This window comes from Chamaea fasciata, unplaced genomic scaffold (assembly GCF_029207755.1).
Source record: "Chamaea fasciata isolate MVZ Bird 193981 ecotype frontalis unplaced genomic scaffold, bChaFas1.0.hap1 SCAF_13, whole genome shotgun sequence".
NCBI lineage: Eukaryota > Metazoa > Chordata > Aves > Passeriformes > Sylviidae > Chamaea > Chamaea fasciata.
In genome coordinates this window covers 14,306,194-14,329,267 of record NW_027094098.1, presented here as the reverse complement: position 1 = coordinate 14,329,267, position 23,074 = coordinate 14,306,194, and the positions used below count along the sequence as shown (strand labels likewise).

The window sequence follows — 23,074 nt, the reverse complement described above, 5'->3', positions numbered from 1 at the left end:
CTTTGTTCCCTAATATTATGCTTCCTCTAACCTACTCAATGGGTCAGATAAGGAAATGTGATATTTTTCACCACCATGACGAAATTAAACTAAAGCTACAAAGAGCATGAGGGTTGTAGCCTGGAGTCGTAGATGAGTAGTTCAGATCTGGCTTTATATTAAATGCAGAAGTGAACAGTCTTTCGTGGATGAATCACATTCAATTAGCTACTTCCTATGATGAACTGATTAAAAATTAAGTGGCATCAAATAAGCCTGATTTTGCTCTTACATTTAAATAATGCAATAATTACATACTAATCAGATGGTAAATCTTAATTGTACATGTTCCATATGTTTTATATGCCTGTTCTCCCTCTTTACTTGGTCGTCTTTGTATCAGCATGGAGTATATTTTCAGGCTGCTTTTATGTTTGGCCTAATTGAATATCAAAAGCAGTATATGTGAAACTTCCTGAATTCTATTCTTTCGCTAGTGGCAGCTGTGCTATTAGATGACCTTTACCATTCCTGTAGCACAGAATAATAAAGGGAGAGGGGGAACTGAAGCCTAGGCGTGTTATTGTTAGAGACAGAAATAAATCATATATAATTGCTTTGCTGTGAAGGCCAAATCCTGCCGTCCTTCATGCCTGAGTTAGAAATACAGGATCTGGACCTTTGTTTCCTGTGATTTCCTGGCCACCTTGGATGTGCCCAGAATCCTCACGCTGCTGCTGCAGTGGCTAATTACCATTGCAGGGCTCCATCCCTCCTGTACAGGCCAGGAGCTGGCTCTATTGCAGGGAATGTCCACCTCTAAGTGCTACTGGCTTCCCCAGGATGGCTTTATAAATGAAGCCTTAGATGTTGGATTACATGCTGGGCTTCCACAGAGTTCTTCTGTTTCAGATCCCTGCTTGTTTGGAGCAAGCCCACACAACTTTGTTGAGGTAATAGGTATTTTGACTTAACATACACGTGGTATTAATTTTATTCACTCCAGAATGTACTGTATGTTTTTTTTCTCCCTTTTGACCATAGATCATGACCACAGTCACAAAAAGAACAAGCGGAAACACTGGAGAAGGCAGTGGGCAGAGAGCAGCATATTATCTGACGTGGAGATGTTGAAACACAGCCTGGAAGTGAATTCTTTTTCTGGGGACAGCAACAAGACGGGGACCGTTGGTGAAAAGAAGAGCCACAAGCGAACAAAGCGCTTCCTGTCCTACCCACGTTTTGTGGAGGTGATGGTGGTGGCTGACAGCAGGATGGTCGCCTACCATGGAGCCAACCTACAGCACTATGTCTTAACCCTGATGTCAATAGTGAGTGTTCAACCAGGGCAAGTAGATTCACCCACAAACCATTTTCTAGTGCTCACAGAGGCCCTCTCTGCTGTGTTCATATGCAACGTCATCAGTTTGCCTTCCCAGGCATGGAAATAATGCTGGGGTTACATTAAAAATGGTAAAATGTGGCTGGAAAACACTTGTTGGAGTCTTCTTTCCCAGATCCATCATGCTTCCTGATCCTTCTCACACCTCTCTTCTCCAGTTTTCTGAATATCAGACACCATGAGCAGTATCACTGGTTGTTTAGTCCACACACTGTACTCTTTATTTAAGCCCACGTGAAACAACAGCTGAATTTGAAAGGTACTTTGGGCACTCTGCCTTCCAGGGGAATGGTGCTGGTAGGTTATGCAGTTGCCTGGCTTCCCTTGCTGCCGCAAGGAGAAGGAGCCTGTGGTCACCTTGTTCCTTAGCATAGTTCTCAAATTAACTTTCCAAGCTGAGAAGAAGCACCTTAGTAGCTGCAGGTACTAGGATGCAGTAGTGCAGTTTCCAGACAGGCAGTTCGGTAGATGCAGAGTGACTGGCAGGGAATATCCAACATATTTGTGTCTCTGGAGGGATGTTCATCCTGTTTGAGGGTAGAAGTGCAGTGAATATGTGGTCTGAAACTGCCCATGTCAAAATCAGGCATTTGGAAGAGTAAGTTGCTTTTGACAGTCTTGGTTGGTGGTCTTTGTGTCTCAGAGCAGAATGATCCTTTAATTTGGTGAAATGTGTGCTAAAGCAAAAGGAAATGTTGGGTTTCTGTGATACCATCGGGTTTTTTTCATTCTAAAATTGTGTTTCTGCCAGGAGGTCTCTCCAAGTAGCATCAGAGCACTGAGCAAGGCAGAAGAGCCACCCAGGAGAAAAACAGTTGCAAAATGGAAAATTCGTGTGTTGTCTTACTTGTTTGTTTCCTTGAATGTAAACAGTAATTCCAAATATTGCTTTTTGAAACAGGTGGCTTCTATCTACAAAGACCCAAGCATTGGAAATTTAATTAATATTGTTATTGTGAAATTGGTCGTGATACATAATGAGCAGGTAATTGAAATTATTTTCTTCACCTTCTGCTTGACAATGGCATTTGCAGTGAGCATTGTCATGAATCATTAAAATACCTGCTTTCTGTGTGTTGCTTATCAGGATGGCCCTGCAATATCTTACAATGCCCAGACAACATTAAAAAACTTCTGCCAATGGCAGCAGTCCCAAAACCACCCAGAAGGAAGTCACCTTCGGCATGATACAGCTGTGCTTGTTACCAGGTGTGGTGAATATTCTCATAAAAACTGTAGCCAGTTGTGTGTCAGGGGCCATGAGCATGCAATATACGGGAAATGTTCGGGGTTTAATATGGATGTAATGATATTTGTAGTTGTGGGAGCGTGTGGGAGCATAATGAGATAATTTTGAGAGGTTCAAGACTGTCTAAGGTCTGCCCATGGGTTTAGCATAAGATGAAAAACTCTGACTGTGGTGGGGAGTTAGTTTAGATGATGTGGCAAACCAGCATGAGAAGGTCCATTGGAGGACCAAGAGTTATTTCTGCTGTTGTTACTGTGCTTGTACCTTAACTCACTGCTGCATTGAGAATTAATGCGTCAGGTCTGTTCTGCTTTCAGACAGGATATTTGTAGAGCACACGAAAAATGTGATACTCTGGGTAAGGAGAACCTTTTCTTTGTCTTTTAATAACTGGGTTTTTTTAGTGACAATGTTAGTTGCCTGTGCTGAACTATGAGTGACATTTCTTTTTCTATTCTAAACCTCTCTTTTCTCCTAGGTCTGGCAGAGCTGGGCACAGTCTGTGACCCATACAGGAGCTGTTCAATTAGTGAAGATAACGGACTGAGCACTGCTTTCACAATAGCACATGAACTTGGCCATGTGTATGTTTTATGTAAATACATTTACATTTAAATAACCCAATGTTTATGCTAACTGTGGCTTGCCAGCCAGACTGGGAACTGGTACTAATTATTTCAGGGAAGAGCAATATGCTTGGCTAGAAGATGCACCACTGAGGTAGATGAAACTGTGGGATGCTCTGGAGCCTACCTGAGAGCAGCAAAACCAACAGAGCCATGTTTTGGGGAGGATGAATGACAGAGTACCATAAGCACCACCTAAGCAATGACATCTTGACCAAGCCATTGGAACTAGCCAGGATTTTGGGCAGAGATGGAAGGTGCTGGCTGCCTTGGAGAGGACCAGGGCAAGTGATGGTGGAACATCTCAACTATATTCTGGGAATGAAATATTCTCTGAGAGCAGGTCCTCAGCCTTGTCCCACAACTCTGTGTGGTGCTGGTGAAGGCAATGCAGCAGCTGTGTGTGAAGGAGGAACTTACACAGGGCATCTGGGGGGTGATGAGCTGTATAAGTGAGCTTGATTCAGTTCTTGAAGTGTTTCTTGTGCTGCTGGACATCCCCAGAAGAGACGCTGCCATTCACCCCCTCCAGCGGAAATTTCTTTCAAATGTTTTTTGCTTTTTCCCACTACTGAGACTTTTTCTCACTACTAAGCAGTCATGAGAAAAATCATCTTAGATCACATAGTCCTTTACCCCTGGCTACAACCTTAGGCAGCTGACTCAATCCCAAACCACCACACGCTTGCTTTGCAGTGGAGGTCTGTAGGTGTGGGATGGATGAGTACTTGGGAACAGATCTCTCATTGTTCTCAACTGTTTGCATGGAGAGCTGGCTGAGACAGTCTATTTTTAACCGCAGTAGTTATTTGTTTAAATGAGACTTCCTGACAGAAAGTCCCCAAAGTTTTGGTGTTCCCCACACCTAACCTGTGGCTAATTCCTTTCACTGATACTGCCCTAGAGTGGCTGAGGGGGTTTGCAGTGCTCCCAAGCAGAAAACACCCCTGTGCTCTTTTTTTCAGAGAGCAGAGTGAAAAGATGGTTTGTTGGAGGTAATCTTAATGGAATACAAACTCCACAGCCTTGGAACACAGGATCACACCAGGTCACTTCCCCTTCCCTACTTCAAACAGTGCAGTGCTTTAAGCCGCTCTGTCTCCATTAGCGAATTTACCACATTCTTCAAGGTGTCATGTGCTGCAAACTTCACTTTGGTTTCTGCTGATACCAATGCTTGCTGGCATTTTGTAAACCTGCCACATAAAGTATGGGAGCCAAGTCTATCCCTGGTGCAACTCCGCTTAGGCAGCAGTGTGGCCCAGGGTATTCAACTGCATTAGAAAATATTTTGCATCCAACACGGTATTGCCTGTGTGCATGAGGGTCTGCAGTCAGTGGACTCAAGTCAATCCATCTCCTTCAGAATTCCCTCACATCAACTCTTGGATCTGTGATCAGTTCCAACGTCTTTGCCATTTTTATGAAGGAGGGGCCAAACTCCAGCCTGTTTGCAGGTTAGCAGCCGTCAGCTGAAAAGGAAACTGCAGCTGGATTTGCATCTTGCTCCAGGCTCCCTGGAGGACTTCTCTGGCTAAATATATGCAGTCATGGACTGGAGAGCCTAGCAGGGTGCTGCACAGCTTTTTCCGGATGAGTGCTAGGAGCCCTGTTCATTAACACTTCTGAATTTATTAGGAATATGTGTGTATTAATACTTTTATTCTGTAATATCTGTCAGCAGGGTATTTAGGAAAAATTTTTGGGTTTGCTTGCATTTAGTTCACACTGTTGCCCTTGCTATGCTAAATACTTGATGTTTGCCTTTTAACTGACTCTACTTTCTGCCGCTCTTTTCCTCTTAGATTTAATATGCCACATGATGACAATCACAAGTGCAAGGAAGATGGAGGTAAAAATCAACAGCATGTCATGGCACCAACACTGAACTTCTACACCAATCCCTGGATGTGGTCAAAATGCAGTAGGAAATACATCACTGAATTTCTGGAGTAAGGCCTTGCATATGCATGTGTTGGGCTGTTTTCACATGTCCATGTGTCCCATGGAGTTCTTCGGTTAATTTGGAGTCCTAGTGTGCAGCGTTTGGAGGAAATCAGAGGGATTTGTGTGTGCACGCATCCTTTACATAGAGCAGGAATGCGCCCCTGGCATCCAGTCCCTGCCAGTTCAGCCTCATGATAAGCTGGCAAGGACCAGCCTCTCAATGGGGAAGAATAAGTCTTCCCCCATGGATATTGCTTTTAAGGAATGTGTGTTCTCCTCAAACCTGAAGAATGACTTTTCCAAGCCTTGTGGCCCAGATACGGAGCTGTGTTTTAGAAGGCAGATTGAATCTGCCTTTCTGCTCCACAGGTCAAGATAAAGCCCTGGCACTAATCCTTGGTGGGAACACCGTTCCAGGAGCCCACGGGTCAGTTTGATGCATAGTGATTAGCCCATTTTGCTGTGATGCCTTCCCGTGTGTTGTGGTGTGCAACAGAATGAGAGCCATGATGGTGTTCTGGCAAATCCAGGAGCTCAGTCCCTTGGGCAGTTCTGCTAATCAGTGATTTTTCTTTCTGAATTCTTTATAAAAATGTGCCAGTGCTTGCTCAGCAACTAAATGCACACTCAGAAATGCTTTTGCCGTGGTAGCTGTGCTGTGGTGGATGGTTGCTGTCACAGCACAGGGGTGGTGGTGTATGGGTAACACACCCTCCTGTGCTTGAGTTTGAAATAGCTCTTGTAGTGCTTGTTAAATATGGCAAACGTGGTGTGCAACTGCCCTAAGGCTAATTCAGGCAAGCACAAGTGGGTTCTGATCTCACTGCCTCCTGTTTAACATCATTATTCTGATTTGTGTTGTAGCACTGGTTATGGGGAGTGTTTGCTTGATGAACCTTCATCAAGAACTTACACATTGCCTCAGCAGCTCCCAGGGCTGATTTATGACGTCAACAAACAATGTGAGTTAATTTTTGGACCCGGATCCCAAGTGTGCCCCTATATGGTAAGTGAAATTTCACACCTTATTTTTCCTGGTTTTGCCAGAGCAAAATAAGGTCTCCTGGGGTTGGATGAATGGCAGACTCACAATCCATCAACTTACTGTCAAGCTTGTGAGTTAATGATAAATCCTAGGGGGATAATTGCATAAAGGATCATCTGTCTGGTAAGGCGTGTGGCACATGTTTAATGTTTTGATCTCTGCAATCACTTAAGCAGATGCAGTGTCGGCGACTTTGGTGTATCAACGTCGATGGTGCTCACAAGGGATGTCGAACCCAACACACACCTTGGGCTGATGGGACTGAATGTGAGCCTGGAAAGGTCTGTAATACCTTGTGGTTTGTGCCTTGTGGCTCTATTTCCTTGGGCTAAGGCTGAGCATATCCTGCCCTAATGCCAGTTGTGTGGGGCACAGCTCTGGCTGCGCTGGTGGAAGCCCAAAGCAGCTCGATGTGTTTTAAGCCTGGTGGTGCCTGGGACATCTCCAGCCCAGATAACATGATTGAAGTCAACTGCTTGGCATAACATTGTTTAAAGCAGGTATTCCTTCTGGAGAGCTTATCTTTTTAAATTAATGCCCTTGAGTGAACTTTTGAGCAAAAGTTTTGCAAAACTTCCCTAAGCTTTTGTTAGAAATTGCCTATGTGATGTAAGCAGTTAGTAATTGTGTGTAACATAAATTTGTCAGCTGGCTTTTCATTTTGACAGCTTCAGAGTAAAATATGGAATTAGTTGACATTTTCTGTATGGAACATTTTCAGCAGTAATTCATAGAAACTTTCCATTTCCATGTGCAATGTTAATTTTCAGCTAGCATTGTGGTTTCTAGGATAAGTGTTTAATTTTTAGTTGTTCATATCTGTAGAAAAATAGTTGAGAGGATTTTTCTTTTATTGAGACACTGAAGCTTTTGAATAAAAATGCTAACTGGTTCTTATCATTTGTGTCTGAACAAAAGTATTCTCCATCTGTGTCTAGCAAAAATAGTGGGATGTTATTCTATATGGTATAGCTTAGAATTTTGCTTTTCTGGCTCTTAAGATCAACATTAATAATAATAATGTTTTCTTTAGAAAGAGTCAAAGTTTTAAATCATAGTCTCTGAAATGTACTTTTATAAAAATTCTGGATGCTATTTTCAATACAGTTTTCGATACAGGCTGTGGAACTCTGAAAATTTGTCTTTTGATACATGTGTCTGAAAACTCAATTGTTCAATGACACTTGACTGATTTCCTTCAGGACAATGTGCATCATGTATCAATTTGCCTTCCTTTATTAGGGAAAAGGATTTTTTTTAGTGGTTGAAAATGTGCATTAGAGATGTAATTGGAATGTCTAATGTTTTTGTGTAAAATCCCTATTTTGAGCGTAGGTATCTGCAGAGTCCCTGTGACCTGAGACCTTGTGCCCTCAACTACTCTGTTGGTGAGCTTGGGATCTGCTCACTGCTGAAAGACCAGCAGTAACTTTGAAATTTTCTTGAAATTCCAAAAATCTGGGCTGCAGCAAACCTACACTTACCCTTGGATATGACCAGAGTTATGTGCAAACAGCAGCAGCTGGGCAGATCAGCAGCCCCTCAGAGCCACCCCATGTCATGCAGTGTCCAGCTGCATGGCTCTTCATAAAGACTGTGTGAGCAAAAACATTTCAGGCCACAAATTTAGACAATCTGACAAGTTTAGACAAACTAGGCAAGTGTGATCTGAACGTCTCAGCTGAGAGCAGATGGACTCTTAAGAAAAGCTAATGCAGCCCACTCGTGTTCAGGCATTTAAATGTGTTCTCACCAAAGGGCTTTATGGAGTAATTTTTCTAACTGTGTGTTCATCTAATTCAAGCTTAAAGTTTGGATCATCATAAACTCTGCCCTGCTTGGTATTTACTTGGGCTTGTAAAGTGCTGAGGTGCAAGTCTGAAGTGCTTTTCCTTGGAATAAGTTGCTGTTTTTGTGCTCTGCTGTGGCCAGGAGCCCTGTCAAACTTCTGCTTGCTGACTAATGCCTCAAGTCTGCATGTTTACAGCCCGTGCTGTATGGGTTGGCAGATGGAGAAAATACCATACCATTTTTTATGGAGATATCTTTGGAAATAAGAGAGCCTGAATAGCTAAAAAAAAAAGATCTAGCTAAAACTACTGGAATGCAGATTTAACTGGGTTCTAAATTTACTCTTAAATCAAAGGCATTAAAAAACATGGGAGTATTAACTTAAGCATATTTTGCATGTGAGGACACTGAATCTGATACTGCTAAATCAAGCCATAAGCCCAGCCCAGAGTCTGGCTTTGCTGGGTGATGGTTTTACCATGTTCCACAGATCCAGCTCATTGTTGGGTGTACATAAATCTCTGAAAGAAGATAAAGGGGATTGTAACTTTGGGCCACTCTCATTGTGGTTTTCAGGGCTGTTAAAGGAATGGTAACAGAAGAGCAGATGAACAGTAATGATTTGTGTCTGCTGCCCTGTGGCAGCAGGTAGTGTGTCTGTTATGCATGCGTGGAGGCGCACAGCCCCTTCTGCCCCCTGCTACTCCATTCAGCCAGCCAGCCAAATCAATGATGGGAAGTGGGTTTGGGGTTTTATCTGGAACTCCAGTGGCAAGACAAAGGAAAGGAAAGTCTGCTGTAATGTCTTCCATCCCTGCTAGTGCTCTCCAGCTCCACTGTGTGTCTTAAGATATTTTGAATTTGCTCCAGACAATCTGCCTTTTATTCTCTTCATTCTGTGAACTGCGAGCTTATAGGAAAGAGGACCCTGGCAGGCTTTTTAGTCTTTCTGCTGTATCTCAACATAGAAATCATTTTTAAAATACGAGAGGCACAAAGGTTGCACAGCCAGACTGTTCACAGTGTGGTTCCAAGAAGCACCATTGCGTTTTCATAAGATAATCTTGCCATTTATTTAAAACAGCTGCTCTTTTTCCCTGCTTTGCTGTACCATCAACTCCAAACTCCAAATTTTATTAAAAATCAATGGATGTAGATGACTTCCTGGTTAATACTCAACCATGGGATGGGAGACATATAGGTCATGTCATGGTCTGTTAGCTGTGTTCATTCACTAGTTAGCTATTCAGTCATCTTCTCTGGGTCAGTGGTGCCAGGCATGACTCTGGTTAGATATTTAGCTGTGAGCATCAACATTGCTGTGAGAAGTTCTCCACTGGGACAGCACTGTTGGGTTGATGTCATGTATTTCTGTTGCTTAATGATAGCTGTCAGACCTCTTTGGACCTGCAGAGGAACCCCAACCTTCAGGTTTTCAACCTCTAAATGCCAGGAGGAGTTGTGTGTTGTAAGGGTTTGTCCTGCAGCAAAGAAATAGGAATTTCAGCTGACTTTATTGCTGTCCTTTACTGTAGCAGATGGGTTTTAGTCAGCTTTATCTGGGAAATCAAATCTTTAGATGAAGGTAAATCTAGGGCACTTTGCAGCCTAGAGACCATGCTTGTCTCTTAGCAAACACCACATGCAGGACTCAAATTATGACTTCTTCAGCTGTCCTGCAGGCTGCGCCTGTGGGCAGATGCACCTGAGATCAGCTTTCTTCATCAGCAAAGCTATGTAAGAAGTCAGCCTTCATGGGCAAAAGGTGTCCCTTGTGCTGCAGAGCTGGTGTCCTGTGGGACACTATCATGGGGTGCACAGCCCCATGACAGCTTGATTCTGCTCTGTTTTCCTAGATAGCTTTATCCAAGGCAGTTCATAAGGGTGTCTAAAAAAGCAGGATGAGCTTGTAGTGTGTCTTGACACAACCTTGTTGTGCTGTTAGTGGAAGGGTTGGAAAAACATGGTGCATCAGCAAATTTGACCCTGTTCCCATAAAGATCATCAGATCTGAACAGCACCTGGTGCACAGAAATACTGCAAGGGAATATTTTAGTGATGGTCTCTATCTGTATTCTGTAGCCTCTTCTAATCTGTGAGCAATCAGCAATGTTTGGGCTTCCCATAATTACAAAGATACAAAGATTTAGGCATCTGCATATCTGTGGGTTTAAATCAACTGTAGCAAGCACTGTTCACTGAGAAGGGACATTTTTTCATTTACCCTGGTGAGGCCAGAAGGTGACTTTTCCCTAGACCTCACTTCTGCAGAAGTCTGTGTAGTCCATCTAGTAAACAAAGGACACAATTTATACCATGAAAATAGGGATGGGGGCTTGCCAAGGTAACTTAATCCGGTTTTCCAAACAGAGAAAACAAGAGTCGTAGCTGGAAAACAGAAGCATAGACCAGGTCTTGGCAAGTCCCATGTTATGTCTGAGTGTTAAAAAAAAAAAAAAAAACCAAACACTTGGGGTTGAGGAATTAATATTTTCTATTTTTGCCTTTTGGATTTGGAAGTTTTCTGCCTTGGTAGCTGTGAGGAAGTTTGAGTTTTCCCTGATGTTTCTCCTCATTGCCTGTCCCCTCCCCTGACACAGCACAGTTTCTGCAGCTCTCCAGAAAATCAGATAGAGCAGCTTTTTGAAAAGCCAGTGCCGTGAGCTTGCTGTGATTCTTAGCACCAGTAAACAGGGAATATTCAGTGGTTTCTGTTGTCCTCAGTCTTCATCCCATAAATCATTCCATGGACTCAGCACCTTGCCTTCACTTTGCCATTTAAGGGTATGGAGAAAGAAAAATATGGAGGTGACAGGCAAAATATAAAATAGTTCAGTTTTATTTGATCACAAAATCATTGTGGGTGGCTGAGAAATAAGCGAGGCTGAGTCTTGTTGCCCAGGCTGGTCGCTGTTGATCTCTCGTGATGCAAAGCAGCACAATCTCACCTTTGGCACATCTCCCCTTCACGTGCAGCACTGCAGGTTTGGGATGTGTGTGCCCAAGGAGCGAGAGGCGCCGGTGACAGACGGAGCCTGGGGCACCTGGAGCCCCTTCGGGACCTGCTCCAGGACCTGCGGCGGCGGCATAAAGACAGCGATCCGGGAATGCAACCGGCCCGAGTGAGTGCGCTGAGGGGAACTGACAGAGGGGGCATGGGGAAAAGCACTTTGGGTTGCCCAAATGGGCTGAAATCAACTTTCAGTCCCTATGGGCACCAAGGACAGGTGGCTCTGCCCTGGGGATGGGTGGCTTTGCCCGGCATGGGTGAGGCAGGATCCGGTCTTTGGTGTGTGGGTGAAGTGCTCGAAAAAGGGATCCCTTCAACGGTGAGGGATAAAAAGCTGATGCCTCCATGGGTTTACTGCCTTCTGTTTTCCTGGAGGCACAGCTGTGGTCCCACTTCCAGAGGTGTTTTTCTTTTCTCCAAAGCTGTAATTCAGAAAGGAGTGAGAAAGGAAGGAGCCTTCCTTTTTCACTATTTTACCCCTGCTTCGGTTGCTTTTGCAGCTGTTCCTACAGGCCTTTATAATAAAGTTTTCTACTGTTTTATTCCTGCTTTGTCTGGTTTTACAGTTTCTGGCTGCTTTTGCAGCTGATCCTTTATACAGTTACATTTCAGCTGGTGCAGACCAGCCAAACCTCAGAAGAAATCTGTGCCCCGTTAAAAAGTGGCACTCAAAAATATTTGCTATCAGCCTGGAATGCAAAATCCTGCACCCTTTGAAACGGCTGGGAATTTTACTGTGGGCTTCAAGGAGACAAATATGTAGCTGGTGCAATAGTAATAGCTTGAGCAACTGGTATGAAAGCAGCCTGTTTACGTAAATTGTGGATTGTGGTGGTTTCTGTTTAACTGCCTTGCAGAAGAAGGAGTGGGCAGGAGGCTTTTTGGGCTTTTATTTGGGACTGAGATACAGAGAGGAAAGGGGTCTGTGGGGTCTTAAAAAGATTCCTGTTTCTCATTGCTGGTGTTGGATGGTTTATTGCCAAGGAAATTGCCACTAGGGATGTGCCCGTAGTAGTTTCATCACTGCTAATGGGAGTAGGGAGAGCTTTTACCTATGACACTAGTGGTGTAGTAACAGGAGAGGCTGCTCAGCACAGCTGGGCAAGTGTCAAAAGTTGAGGCTGAGAGAGTAGGACACCAGCATGTTAATTAAAACAATGCTAAGAAAAACACAAATGGGAAGAGCTCTCCTCTGGCTGTGCTGAGTCAGCACACTCCATATGGTCTTCTGTAGCCATGGAAAGACAAAAACAAAGCATCTTTCCAGCTCTGCTGCTGAAACTTTGGATGCTGTCAGCAAGAGGCATTCCTGTCTTCTGAGAGGCATCTATTCAGACTGATAGCTTTTTGTGATAGAAAATCTCCTTTATCCTGAAGGCTAACCAAGGGATTTGAAATTCCATCTTCCCTGATAGCTTGTGGTTTGTATCCTGATGCTTCAGTAAGTGTATAGCTGTGGCTGGGATTTGCAAAAGCACCTAAACACACTCGGCACCAAGCTGCCCAAGAAATCCTTATGATTGATACTGGTTATTTTCCAGGCCCCCTTTCCTGAGCCTTGTGCTGTCACTGACCTCTCTTCTCCCGTCCCTCACAAGGTCTCTGTGAGGAGTAGTCTGTCCTGGCACCATCCACAGAGCTTTCCACTGATTGTTGGTTTGTAACTTGACACCATAGTGTGAGCTCCCACCACCCGTATCCCCATTATCGTGGGTCTGCTAAAACGTCGCAAAAGGATGAGATGAGGCCCCACTGGACTTTTCACCTCCCCAAAGTACTTCAAAAAGAGACTGTTTCTCCTCTGTTGTAGAAGGCAGCAAACGCAACCCAGATACCTCCAGCAAGGTCTGAAATAATTCTCAATAAATCTTTTCTGTTCAAAGATGGTTTAACTTTTTAAAGTTTTTTCTGTGCATGATGATCTAGGGTGGAATCTTGCATCTAGCAGCCAGTAAAAAATTGTGTTAAATCTGGTGTTGAAAATGACATCCATTCCCTCCATGGTACAGAAAGTAAGGCTGCAACTCCTGCCTTTCTTTGTAGAGTGCTCTGACACCTACATGGATGAGTATCCTGCAGGGATGCCGGGAGAGAGCTGTAAGCCTCTGGAATGGCAACAGACTGTTTTGACATATCCTGAAGGAATGTGTTTGCTAACCAGACCAGACCCTTCCCACTGAGATTGCCCACATGGGAATTTGAGCCTGGCTGGTGGACAAAGCCCATGGCTGCAGTGCATCATCAGAGGGTCTGTGGTGCAAGCCCTGGTTTTCAAAGACATGTTGCAGAATTATGGAAAGGGAGGGCCTATTTGATAAGATGTCAGTACCAGAAGCCCTGTTTTCAGGAATGGCTTTTTGGATGAGGACATGCTCTGGATGTGAGTCAGATCACATTTACATTTTAGTCCGTCACAGAAGTATCCACCTGTGTTGAAAACTGTCTGAGCCTGATGTGTAAACACACATATCGAAAACAGTGCTAGCCACCAAGCTATTCCCAGTCCTAGGGCTTCCTGGAATGTGGGGAAGGATATGTCAAACTGATATGTGCACACTGGAGCTTCATAGGTTTTTCTGCAGTGACACATGAGCACAGGTACATGGACAAATGTGCAGATGAATGCATGTGGCCTGCAGTTAATTCTCCTGGGGCTTTTCCTTGTGACAACCTCAGTGCTCCCAGACAGAGCTGCTGCCCATGGAGCAAGTACAAAGCACCCCCAAAATAGCACTTTTTGGCAGGGTGTTGTACTTGGTGCTTCTGGACTGCTGGCAGCTGGGTGCTGCCTCAAAATCTGCAAGTGAAAATGCTCAAGATGATGGATTAAGCATCATTTATTTCATTTATTGTTAGGGTGGGAATGGGGATGAGACCCCATCATTCCCTGGGCCTGAGAGTTTCTGGGCTGCTGGGAGGAGTGCAGTGGGTTTGAGATGTGTGCAGGAGCTTGTCAGGGGAATGGATACTGGGTTGAAAGTGGGTCCACTCTGCCTCTTAATTGGTCAAATAGATGATTCAAAGAGAAGGGAAATGGAAGCAAAAGAAGGAGGTTTCTACGCATGTACTGCTTTCCCTTCTGTCTCTGTGGTACATAGTTGATGATCCATAAAAATATTGCACAGAATGAAGTATGCTGTATTTCTTCATGACACTGAAAATCAATGTTATATGAGGGTGACTTATTTTTCAGGGTCAGCTCTTTCTGTCCCTCAGATTCTGTGAGAAGCAATGCTGGTTAAAAACACTCTGAAACTGTCAGGAGAGTTTGGAGCTGTTTTTAAATGTCAGAAGTGTGAGTGTGCTTCGGCCCCCAGCACTGTCTTCAAGGAGATTCACTGCCATGGTTACAGAGCTGACAGTTTGCAACATGGTCGCAAACTTTAGCATCCTTCAGTTTGTGGTGGGCCTGGGTGTCAATGTTACATCAATCTCAGGCATCATGTCTAGAGAAGAGAAAACGAAATAGTAGCTTGAGGTATTTGGATTTTATCAGACATACCTTTAAAAAAAATGGTTTCTGCATGTTCTCCATGTTCTCCTTAACTAAGCAGTTAAGAGTTCCATTTTAGTTAAATTGATTTATATTGGAAGCAATGTGGTTGCTATAAAATGTTATAATTGCATTTTTTTAAAAAAATACATGCCTGCTTAAAGGTTTGTATAATTCAGGGGCTTTGTCAACCTGCAACAGTCCTGCAGAGGTACAAATGCTTTTGAAGTGAAAATGCTGGATCCTGTTAATTCCCCCATGAATGACTCAGACTCACCCAGGTCTGGAGAGTGCTGCTGCCATCATTAAGAAGTTTCCCTGAGTGCTGTGTAGTGAGATGGTTGAGATATCCCTTTGTAGCTCGAGGTAGCTCATGTGCCTGCATGGGAATACTCCATGGGATGGGCTCTGGTATTGGGAAACCCCCAGCAATTGCCATTGTGCCTGCAAGGCAAAGAGGAGTTTGGACTGTGTCTGCAGGGGCTGCTGTGCTGGGATAGCCCTGGAGCTGTCCCAAGTGCAATCAAGTAAGTTCTTTGAAGTTGTTTGTCACAAGGTGGAAAACAGACTAAATCAGTAAAAAACAGGTTTAGACTTACTCCTCCACTAGGAACTGTAAAGGTGTAAAATCAGTCTGTAATCAGGAATCTGCAATGGGCACTGTGCAGTTGCTTGGGCTTTTTATCACTTGTACTTGCTTAATTGCAAACATCAGAAACCTTTGTGAGTGACAGGCATTTCACTTCCAGATGGCATGTGAGAACTGCCCTCAGAGCAGGTAGAGCTGCTGTTTGTAGCTGTTGCTCAGGGCTGTGCCTGAGGACAAATCATACCCCTTGACACTTAGGATAGGACCACAGCAGTGAGGATCTCAATGACTGGAGGATGCTGGCAGGAAAAATCCCATGTGTGTTAACTGGTGGTGCTCAGCATCTCACCTGCAGCTGCTCAAGGAGGCAACTCCTTCTGCCAAACCTGTGAGCATCCCTGGTGTGGTACTGATGGTGTGGTGGGAAGTCTGCCTGCCTTTCCTGGTTTTGCAGGCAATCTTTTGGCAAGGGCAAGCTGTTCTGTGCTTCTGTCTATCATTTGTTTCACAGGAACTCTGCTACTTGAGTCACATCAAATTTTTGAGCGTAAGAGTGGAGAATTGTTATTTGTGGGAGAAAAGGCACTGCTGGGCTTCCTGGGTGGTAGAGGTGCAGAGATGCTAAAAAATTCTGTTCAGCTGCAGGAACTTGTTGACTCACTGTGTGTAGAGACTGTGCGTGTGCAGGAGGGTGCAGTCCCTTTCGTTAGAGGTGCTGGCTGCCTACAACGTGGCGATCTCATGGTGACATCTCTGTTCTGAGGGAAGGGGTGGTTCCCGTTTATCACTCGCTCATCTGCATCTTGAAGGGTTCTCCAAGTGTGCAAACCTTGTGTTTGTTCCTTCCCAACCGAGCTCCAAGGGAAGTAGCATTCTGCCAGCATCCTTGGGACACTGATGGGTGTCTGGTCCCCAGGCAAAGCAGAGCTGATCCTGCAGAACAGCCCTGGAAGGCAGGAGTTGTGGGTGCCAGAAATTGTTGGAGCCTGGCAAGTCGCTCTTCTGATTGCACTTCTTGCTAGTGAAGGCACTATTTTTCAGGGAGTAGGTAGAGGATATAGGTTTGGTGGTTATTTTGATGTGCAGCTCATTCTTGCACCACTGCTGGCAGCAGATGGAATGGGAGAGGCTCTTTCAGTCCCCAGAGTGATGTTGTCTGGCAAAGGCTTCATCTACATATGAGAAAAAATAGTTTTATGACTACAGCCCTGAATCTGTGAATCAGGAAATTTAAGATGATAGCTTCTCCTAGGTTTATCCACTGGGTTTTATGTGGCTTGGATGGAATCTCTCTTCCCAGTTTATACCAGTGTCATCCTGCTATAAAATGGGAGTAAGCTTTTTATTGGCCATCTTTGGTGCTTTCTGGAATATATGGAGGTAAAAAAGTTGTTTCAAAGTGCTTGGCATTACCGTTTCTAACATTTGGGGCTAGAAATCCTGAAGGACTAAATGCTGCCTGACCTTTCATCCTCTATAGGGAAGGAAGCCTTTTCTCCTGTAATGTTCAGTTATTTGCAACCCACTGGATCAAAGGCAAATTGTCAGCCACCAAACCCATAGGACTGATGGTGTTGCAAGGAGACATGGGCCTGAGTGGGATCTCTCAGTATGAAAATAAATCCTCAGGTGGGGAAGAAGATGCTGCTCTTCCTTTCTGGTTTTTCTCACTACCACGGCATCCATCAGAAAGCAAATATTCTCCTTTTCATGCGTTTTTATTGCATATGTGTGGTTTTTTGTTAGACACCAGCATAGCATTTCCTGCTTGTCAACCTGGGATATTAATTAAAGATAGGCACAAAGACAGAGCTCGCATAATGGTTCTGCAAATCCTGACTGTACTGTGCAGGTTGCAGAATTGCAATTCCACCTCATTTCCAGCCCGGTGTTGTCTCTGCAGACCCAAAAACGGTGGGAAATACTGCGTGGGTCGTCGCATGAAGTTTAAATCCTGCAACACGGAACCGTGCTCCAAGCTGAAGAAGGATTTCCGGGACGAGCAATGCGCCGACTTTGATGGGAAGCACTTCAACATCAACGGGCTGCCCACGAACGTGCGCTGGGTTCCCAAATACAGCGGCAGTAAGTGGCTGGGGGGATGCAGATCCTGCCTGCTGGATTGCTGCCTGGGGGTGAGAGTGTTCAGATAACGTGCTCCTGGTGTCCCTCCCTCCCCCCGCAGTCCTGATGAAGGATCGGTGCAAGCTGTTCTGCCGGGTGGCGGGGAACACGGCCTACTACCAGCTGCGGGACCGGGTCATCGACGGGACGCCCTGCGGCCCCGACACCAACGACATCTGCGTGCAGGGCCTCTGCCGGGTAAGCACTGTCCCTCCTCTGCACCGCAGTTCTCTAGGGCAGGCTGGTGCTTCTGCACCCTGCTCCAGGCAGTTGTCAGCGTGTCCTCGTCACTCAGAGGATGCCAGCAGCTTCTGCAGGCTCTGTAAGCCCCAAATGGTCTGAAACTTGTGCCAGCCTCCAGATTTGCCGAAGAGCCGCACATGGAAACGTAGGATCGTTTAGGTTGGAAAAGACCTTTGAGGTCAAGTCCAGCCATTAATCCAGCACTGCCAAGTCCACCACTAAACCATGTCCCCAAGTGCCATATCTAGAGGTCTTCTAATACCTCAAGGGAGGGTAACTCCCACCACTGCCCTGAGCAGCCTGTTCCAGTGTTTGACAACCTTTTTGGTGAAGAATTATATCCTAATATCAAATCTAAACCTCCCCTGTTGAACGTGACGCTATTTTCTCTTGTCCTGTTGCTTGTTACCTGTGAAAAGAGCCTGGCCCCCACCTGGCCCTAACTTCTTTCAGGTAGTTGTAGAGAGTGAGAAAGTCTTTCCTGGGCCTCTTTTTCTGCAGGCCGAGCTCCCCAGCCCCCTCAGCCACTCCTTATCTTACTCTAGACCATTCACCAGCTCTTTTTCGGACACATTTAAGTGGAAGATGTTTGCACATCTGCCCTAAGTTACTGAGGGCTGTGGAGTCTCAGCCTAAATCCCAGTGGTGCTTCCTTTTGTGCTTTGCCCCAGTTCTTCCTGATCAGACCCCAGAGCCCTGCATTTCCATTCACAATTGTGCTTTGCACTTTTCTTTGTGGGAGCATTTATGCATTACCTGGTGCAGACAGTTGTTCTGATTCTTGCTTTGTAAAAAAGCCTTTTGTTGTAAAACCTTGTGGGATGGCCACACTGTAAATCAGTGCAAAAATGTGGGGAAGCAAACCATTTTATCTCACAGCAGCCTTTTGCATACACAGCTTTTGTGTGCCTCAATTAGATTTGTCAATGCTGTTCTAGTCTGTATTTGCTCAATCTACTTTTTTCAATTTTTCTCTTAAAGCAAGCTGGATGTGATCATGTGCTGAATTCAAAAGCAAGAAGAGATAAATGTGGTGTTTGTGGTGGGGATAATTCTTCATGCAAAACTGTTGCAGGCACATTTAACACGGTGCATTATGGTAAGAATCTGTTGCTAAAAACTTTATAGTGAAAAATGTGTGTCTATAAAAGCCATTATGACACTTAGTCTACAAAAACACTGATGTAAAACACAAAATCCTTCTAGCTATAGTATATTCCATTTTATAACTATTTATGCTCTCCCTAAATGAAAAGTATCAGCTTGTGTAATGTGAGGTAACGTAGCTCATTTCCCTTCCCCTGTAGAAAACAAATCAAATGCCTGTGTAATATCATTGACTTTCTGTTGAATCTTTCCTAGGTTATAACATTGTGGTTCGCATCCCAGCTGGTGCCACTAATATTGATGTGCGTCAGCACAGTTACTCAGGGAAACCAGAGGATGACAACTACCTGGGTGAGTTGTACTCCTTATTTCACTCCAGAAATCTGCTTCGTTGTCCGGTTGTTGTAATATGTCTACTGGCAGCTCTCCACTAGGGAGGTTGAAGAATTCATTTAAGGGAGATGTTTTCTTGGTGGGAATTTTTTTATGTCTGCCAAACATTCAGCCTTATCTTCTCTATTTTTTTTTTTTTTGTTCGTGCCATCCTAGATGAAAAGTTTGAGAGGTTCACCAGTTATAAAAAAGATTCCCTTAGGGTGTGTCCAGGGCTGTGAAGGACTGTTGAGCCTGGGTGGGAGCTGAGGGAAAAAAGCTGGGAACCAAGCAGGATTTTGAGCTCTGCTGGAGTCTCCTCACTGCAACTTTATCTCTGCTGTCACCATGCTTTGGCTGGTGCCACGTCCTGAAAGATGTTTGTGCAAACACATACAAAGGGAAATTATTTTCTATTCTTCTGAGATCAATAATTCTGATTTCCTTTAGTGTGAGGCCTTCTTGTCCCTGCCTGATAGTGACATGTAACTGTAAAGAAATACCCTGCACCAAAGATGTTGGTTTGATTTAAACCTAGCTGTAACTTGGCCTTTGCTGTTGGACTTTCATAGTCACTGTTTTCTCTAATCTGTGACTGTGTCTTTAGAGGCAGATGAAAATGCTTGTGGTGCTGTGTTGACCACTCTGCTACATGCACATACATATATGCTGTTAGCATGGCCGTGAGTGTCTTTTCCACCATGATCACTAACTCACCCCTAGACAGTTCTGTTTGGGTTCAATAGCAGAGATAATACAAATAAACATCATGACTAATGTTACACTTGCCAGTTGAAGGCTGATTTTGCCATGAAGTCCTGTTTGGAGTCTCTCAGAGTCTCTGATCCTCCTCTTTTGCACACTCTGTGTCTTGCACCACCAGTTGTGTTCCAGTAGCACAGGGTCCTGTACTTATATCTTTGAACAGGACACTTCATCTTGTTCCATCTCACCAAATTTCTGTAACTAGGTATGTTAAAAAGGGGAGCTGGTGACCCCTAGCCCATAAAAGGTAAAAGTACTAATTTGAGTACAAGTACCAGAGACTACCATGCACCAAAGGGAGGCAATTCTGACAGCCTTGGCTGTTGCTCTGAAATGCCATCCATGTGACTGGACCCTTCACTGAGGCAAAAAGTTGAGGTGGTGCAGCATGAATACACATCAGCACCAAAAAAACGTTACTGAGGTCTCAGAGTTTTCTGTCCCGGAAGAGGAAGCCAAATTTTATTTTTCCTCTTTCCTGGAAAAAACAATCCTCCCTATGTTGTGCCTGTTCAAACTGGTTCACCCCAGAAGGAGCCCCAAACTTCTTAGCTCTTCTTGGAGGGCCTTTAATCTTCTTGGGAAACAATGAAGTCAAATCTTCTTTAATGTTGCTTTAATATTGCTGGGAAAGCATCTCTTCACATTAGGCCTGACTGGAAGCAAATGAGAAGTGTGCATGTGTCCACTTACTTTGCAGCTCACTGAGTGTGAAATCTTGGGCCCTTGGTTACTGTGAACCTTGCAGTTGTTTAACAGTTTAGGAGGAATTTGATGTTGTCATCAAGTCCAAGATGTACCTATGGTTATAGGACATACAGTAAAAGACAAGGAATCCTTTAATGAGTTTTACTACTGCCTAATAACATTAAAACCTCCGAAGTGTGATACCTGGTTGAGTGTAGCCTCTGCTTTGTGAGGTTTTCTCTGTCTGTGTGTGTTTGCTACTGAGCAGTGTTTTGCTTCATTATCTCTCCTCATTTGTTGGAAAAACCTTTCCTTTGGTGTTTTGGTGTTTAGATTTTTCAGTACAGGGGCTTTTTAGTAACGTAGCTGTGATGGGTGAAATGGTGGGGAAACTAACTTAGGAAATTAGCTACATAATCGCATTAGTGTGAAGTTGTGCAGCAGACTGCTGTTTTCAGGAAACTGTTCCTTTTATAAAGCATTTAGGCTTTAAGCCTCCAGTGCTCTCACATACCTTAAGATTTGGAATAATAAAAAGTATGGGGGCGAGAGAGAGACAAAGGGGGAGATACTGACCAAACTCCCTGTAATTATATAGTAGAAAATTGTGTTTAGGTAATTAAGCTGCGTACATTTACCCTAAGAATACACCTGGAAACACCAGGGAAGCCACCCTACCCACACAGCTAATGAAAAGGTTTGGGCAGGATTATTTCTGTGGTTTATGTGGGGATACAGCCTATGTGTGCTCCTTGCGGCACCCAGCCCAGAATGCTTTTTGGATATCTCTGCATTGGGTTTTGAATGAACTGTTTAGCAGCACTTCAGGAATTCAGCCTTCATTTTTAGGAGGCTTTCCAGTGGAAAAAGGAGAAGGCACAATGTCTGCAAGAGCTCTGCTGCTCACTTTACATCCTTTCTGTTTGAGAATGCCAGTGGGCTTTTCCCCCCACCCCAAGGGAAAGGAGCACTGAGAGCACATGACTCACGTTGTTATGTACGTATGAGTTAATTCTGCCTCTTTAGTTCTTGTTTTTTGCACCTATGCAGCCTTATCTAACAGTCAAGGAGACTTTATATTAAATGGAGACTTTGTCGTCAGTATGTTTAAAAGGGAAATCAAAGTTGGGAATGCTGTGATCGAATACAGCGGCTCTGATAATACTGTTGAAAGGATTAATTCTACAGATCGGATCGAGCAAGAAATAACACTTCAGGTGAAGTATATTTTGTGTGTATGGACAAGTCTGCCCAGCACTGTTGGACTGAAAACAGTGGGCAATGATATCTGTTGGTTTACTCTTCTTCATTTTTCTTCCTCTCAGGTTTTATCAGTGGGCAATTTGTACAATCCTGACGTTCGTTACACATTCAATATCCCTATTGAGGACAAACCTCAGCAATTTTACTGGAATGAGCATGGCCCGTGGCAGCCTTGCAGCAAGCTCTGCCAAGGTGGGTGCTTGGGAAGGCTTACTTTTGTCCTGGATTCATTTGAGGTCTGGGCATTGCTGTCACATCCCTCTCTGATTTCTTTGAGATTTTCATCCTGTGGGTATGATTGTTTCCCTGGTCTGCAGTGGAGGGTAACATCCTACAAGGTGTTTCTGGGTTTCAGAGCAGGGCACCTTACAGCCCCTCCCAGCCAGGTGAGCCTCACAACCTGGTTTGCAGGTGAGAAAGCTGAACACAGAAAAGGTCATGAGGCATTTCCTAAGGCTGCAAAATGCACCAGTGTCTGGTTCTGGGTCTGACATTCAATCATTGCCAGTGCCCACCCTGCTAAATACTCACTCAGAACCCATCCCTGTGGGGGTACTGTAGCTCTGTGCCTGTCTCCATCCCATCTGCGATAAACCCCTTCTGCTCAGCTTAGTCTTAAACCCCCTCCCTGTTTCTGACAGAGGTGGAAAAGCACACCTGACATCTCTTAAATACTACTATGAAAGGTGTAAGAGAAATAACTGAATTGATAACTTTGCTGCATGACTCCAACCAAGTGCTGGTTTTCTCTGTGCAGGAGAACGGAAAAGGAAGCCTGTGTGTAAGAGAGAGTCAGATCAGCTCACAGTGTCAGACCAGCGATGCGACCGAATTCCCCAGCCTGATCCCGCCACTGAGCCTTGTAACACAGAATGTGAATTAAGGTGCACTGTGCTCAGCCATGTATATAAATAACATTGTGTACTTATTATTTACTCCTCTTTCCTTTCGCTTCTCACCATAATTGCCTTTCTCACCAGCCTGTGTTAGATTTTGAAAATGAAAAGGATTGGTAGTTGCCTCTTTGTCAATCAAGAGGGGTTATCATCCACCAGTGGTGTTTTGAAAGGAACTTCTCAATGCCTTTACATCTCTCTTGCTGGATTCAGTTAGGGCTAACTATAACAAAAAACCTCTAATGCTGAAAAATCTCCCTGTGCAATACAGGGCCTGAAATTTGCATCTACTTGGATAAGAAATGCTCAGCACCATTCTGCGTACAGCCTCCAAAGATGGGAAAACATATACTTAAAGCAAAAACATAGCTAAGACTTCGATTTATTATTGTTTATTTAAAGCAAAGAATAGGCTTAAGTGTAGAATGAGTTCAGGGCTGTCCCCAGACAATTCCAGACAAGCTGGAATTGGTGAAGCACAGCCTA

General features: G+C 44.3%; 1 protein-coding gene across 6 annotated transcripts in view; it reads left to right on the top strand.

Annotated features, from left to right (window-relative positions):
* The window catches only part of ADAMTS9 (ADAM metallopeptidase with thrombospondin type 1 motif 9), an 80,606-nt gene that overhangs the window by 14,171 nt on the left and 43,361 nt on the right, over positions 1–23,074 (top strand). For 5 of the 6 annotated variants that reach the window (XM_066195539.1, XM_066195541.1, XM_066195544.1 and 2 more), the window contains exons 4-19: positions 1,024–1,310; positions 2,283–2,366; positions 2,469–2,590; positions 2,948–2,988; positions 3,109–3,214; positions 5,062–5,208; positions 6,068–6,209; positions 6,422–6,529; positions 11,016–11,161; positions 17,035–17,216; positions 17,317–17,453; positions 18,480–18,597; positions 18,861–18,956; positions 21,480–21,646; positions 21,755–21,884; positions 22,450–22,576. In XM_066195539.1, the coding sequence (XP_066051636.1) occupies positions 1,024–1,310; positions 2,283–2,366; positions 2,469–2,590; positions 2,948–2,988; positions 3,109–3,214; positions 5,062–5,208; positions 6,068–6,209; positions 6,422–6,529; positions 11,016–11,161; positions 17,035–17,216; positions 17,317–17,453; positions 18,480–18,597; positions 18,861–18,956; positions 21,480–21,646; positions 21,755–21,884; positions 22,450–22,576 (2,140 nt within the window). The remainder of the gene's footprint in view (positions 1–1,023; positions 1,311–2,282; positions 2,367–2,468; positions 2,591–2,947; positions 2,989–3,108; positions 3,215–5,061; positions 5,209–6,067; positions 6,210–6,421; positions 6,530–11,015; positions 11,162–17,034; positions 17,217–17,316; positions 17,454–18,479; positions 18,598–18,860; positions 18,957–21,479; positions 21,647–21,754; positions 21,885–22,449; positions 22,577–23,074) is intronic. The other variant, XM_066195540.1, reaches the window with a different exon arrangement.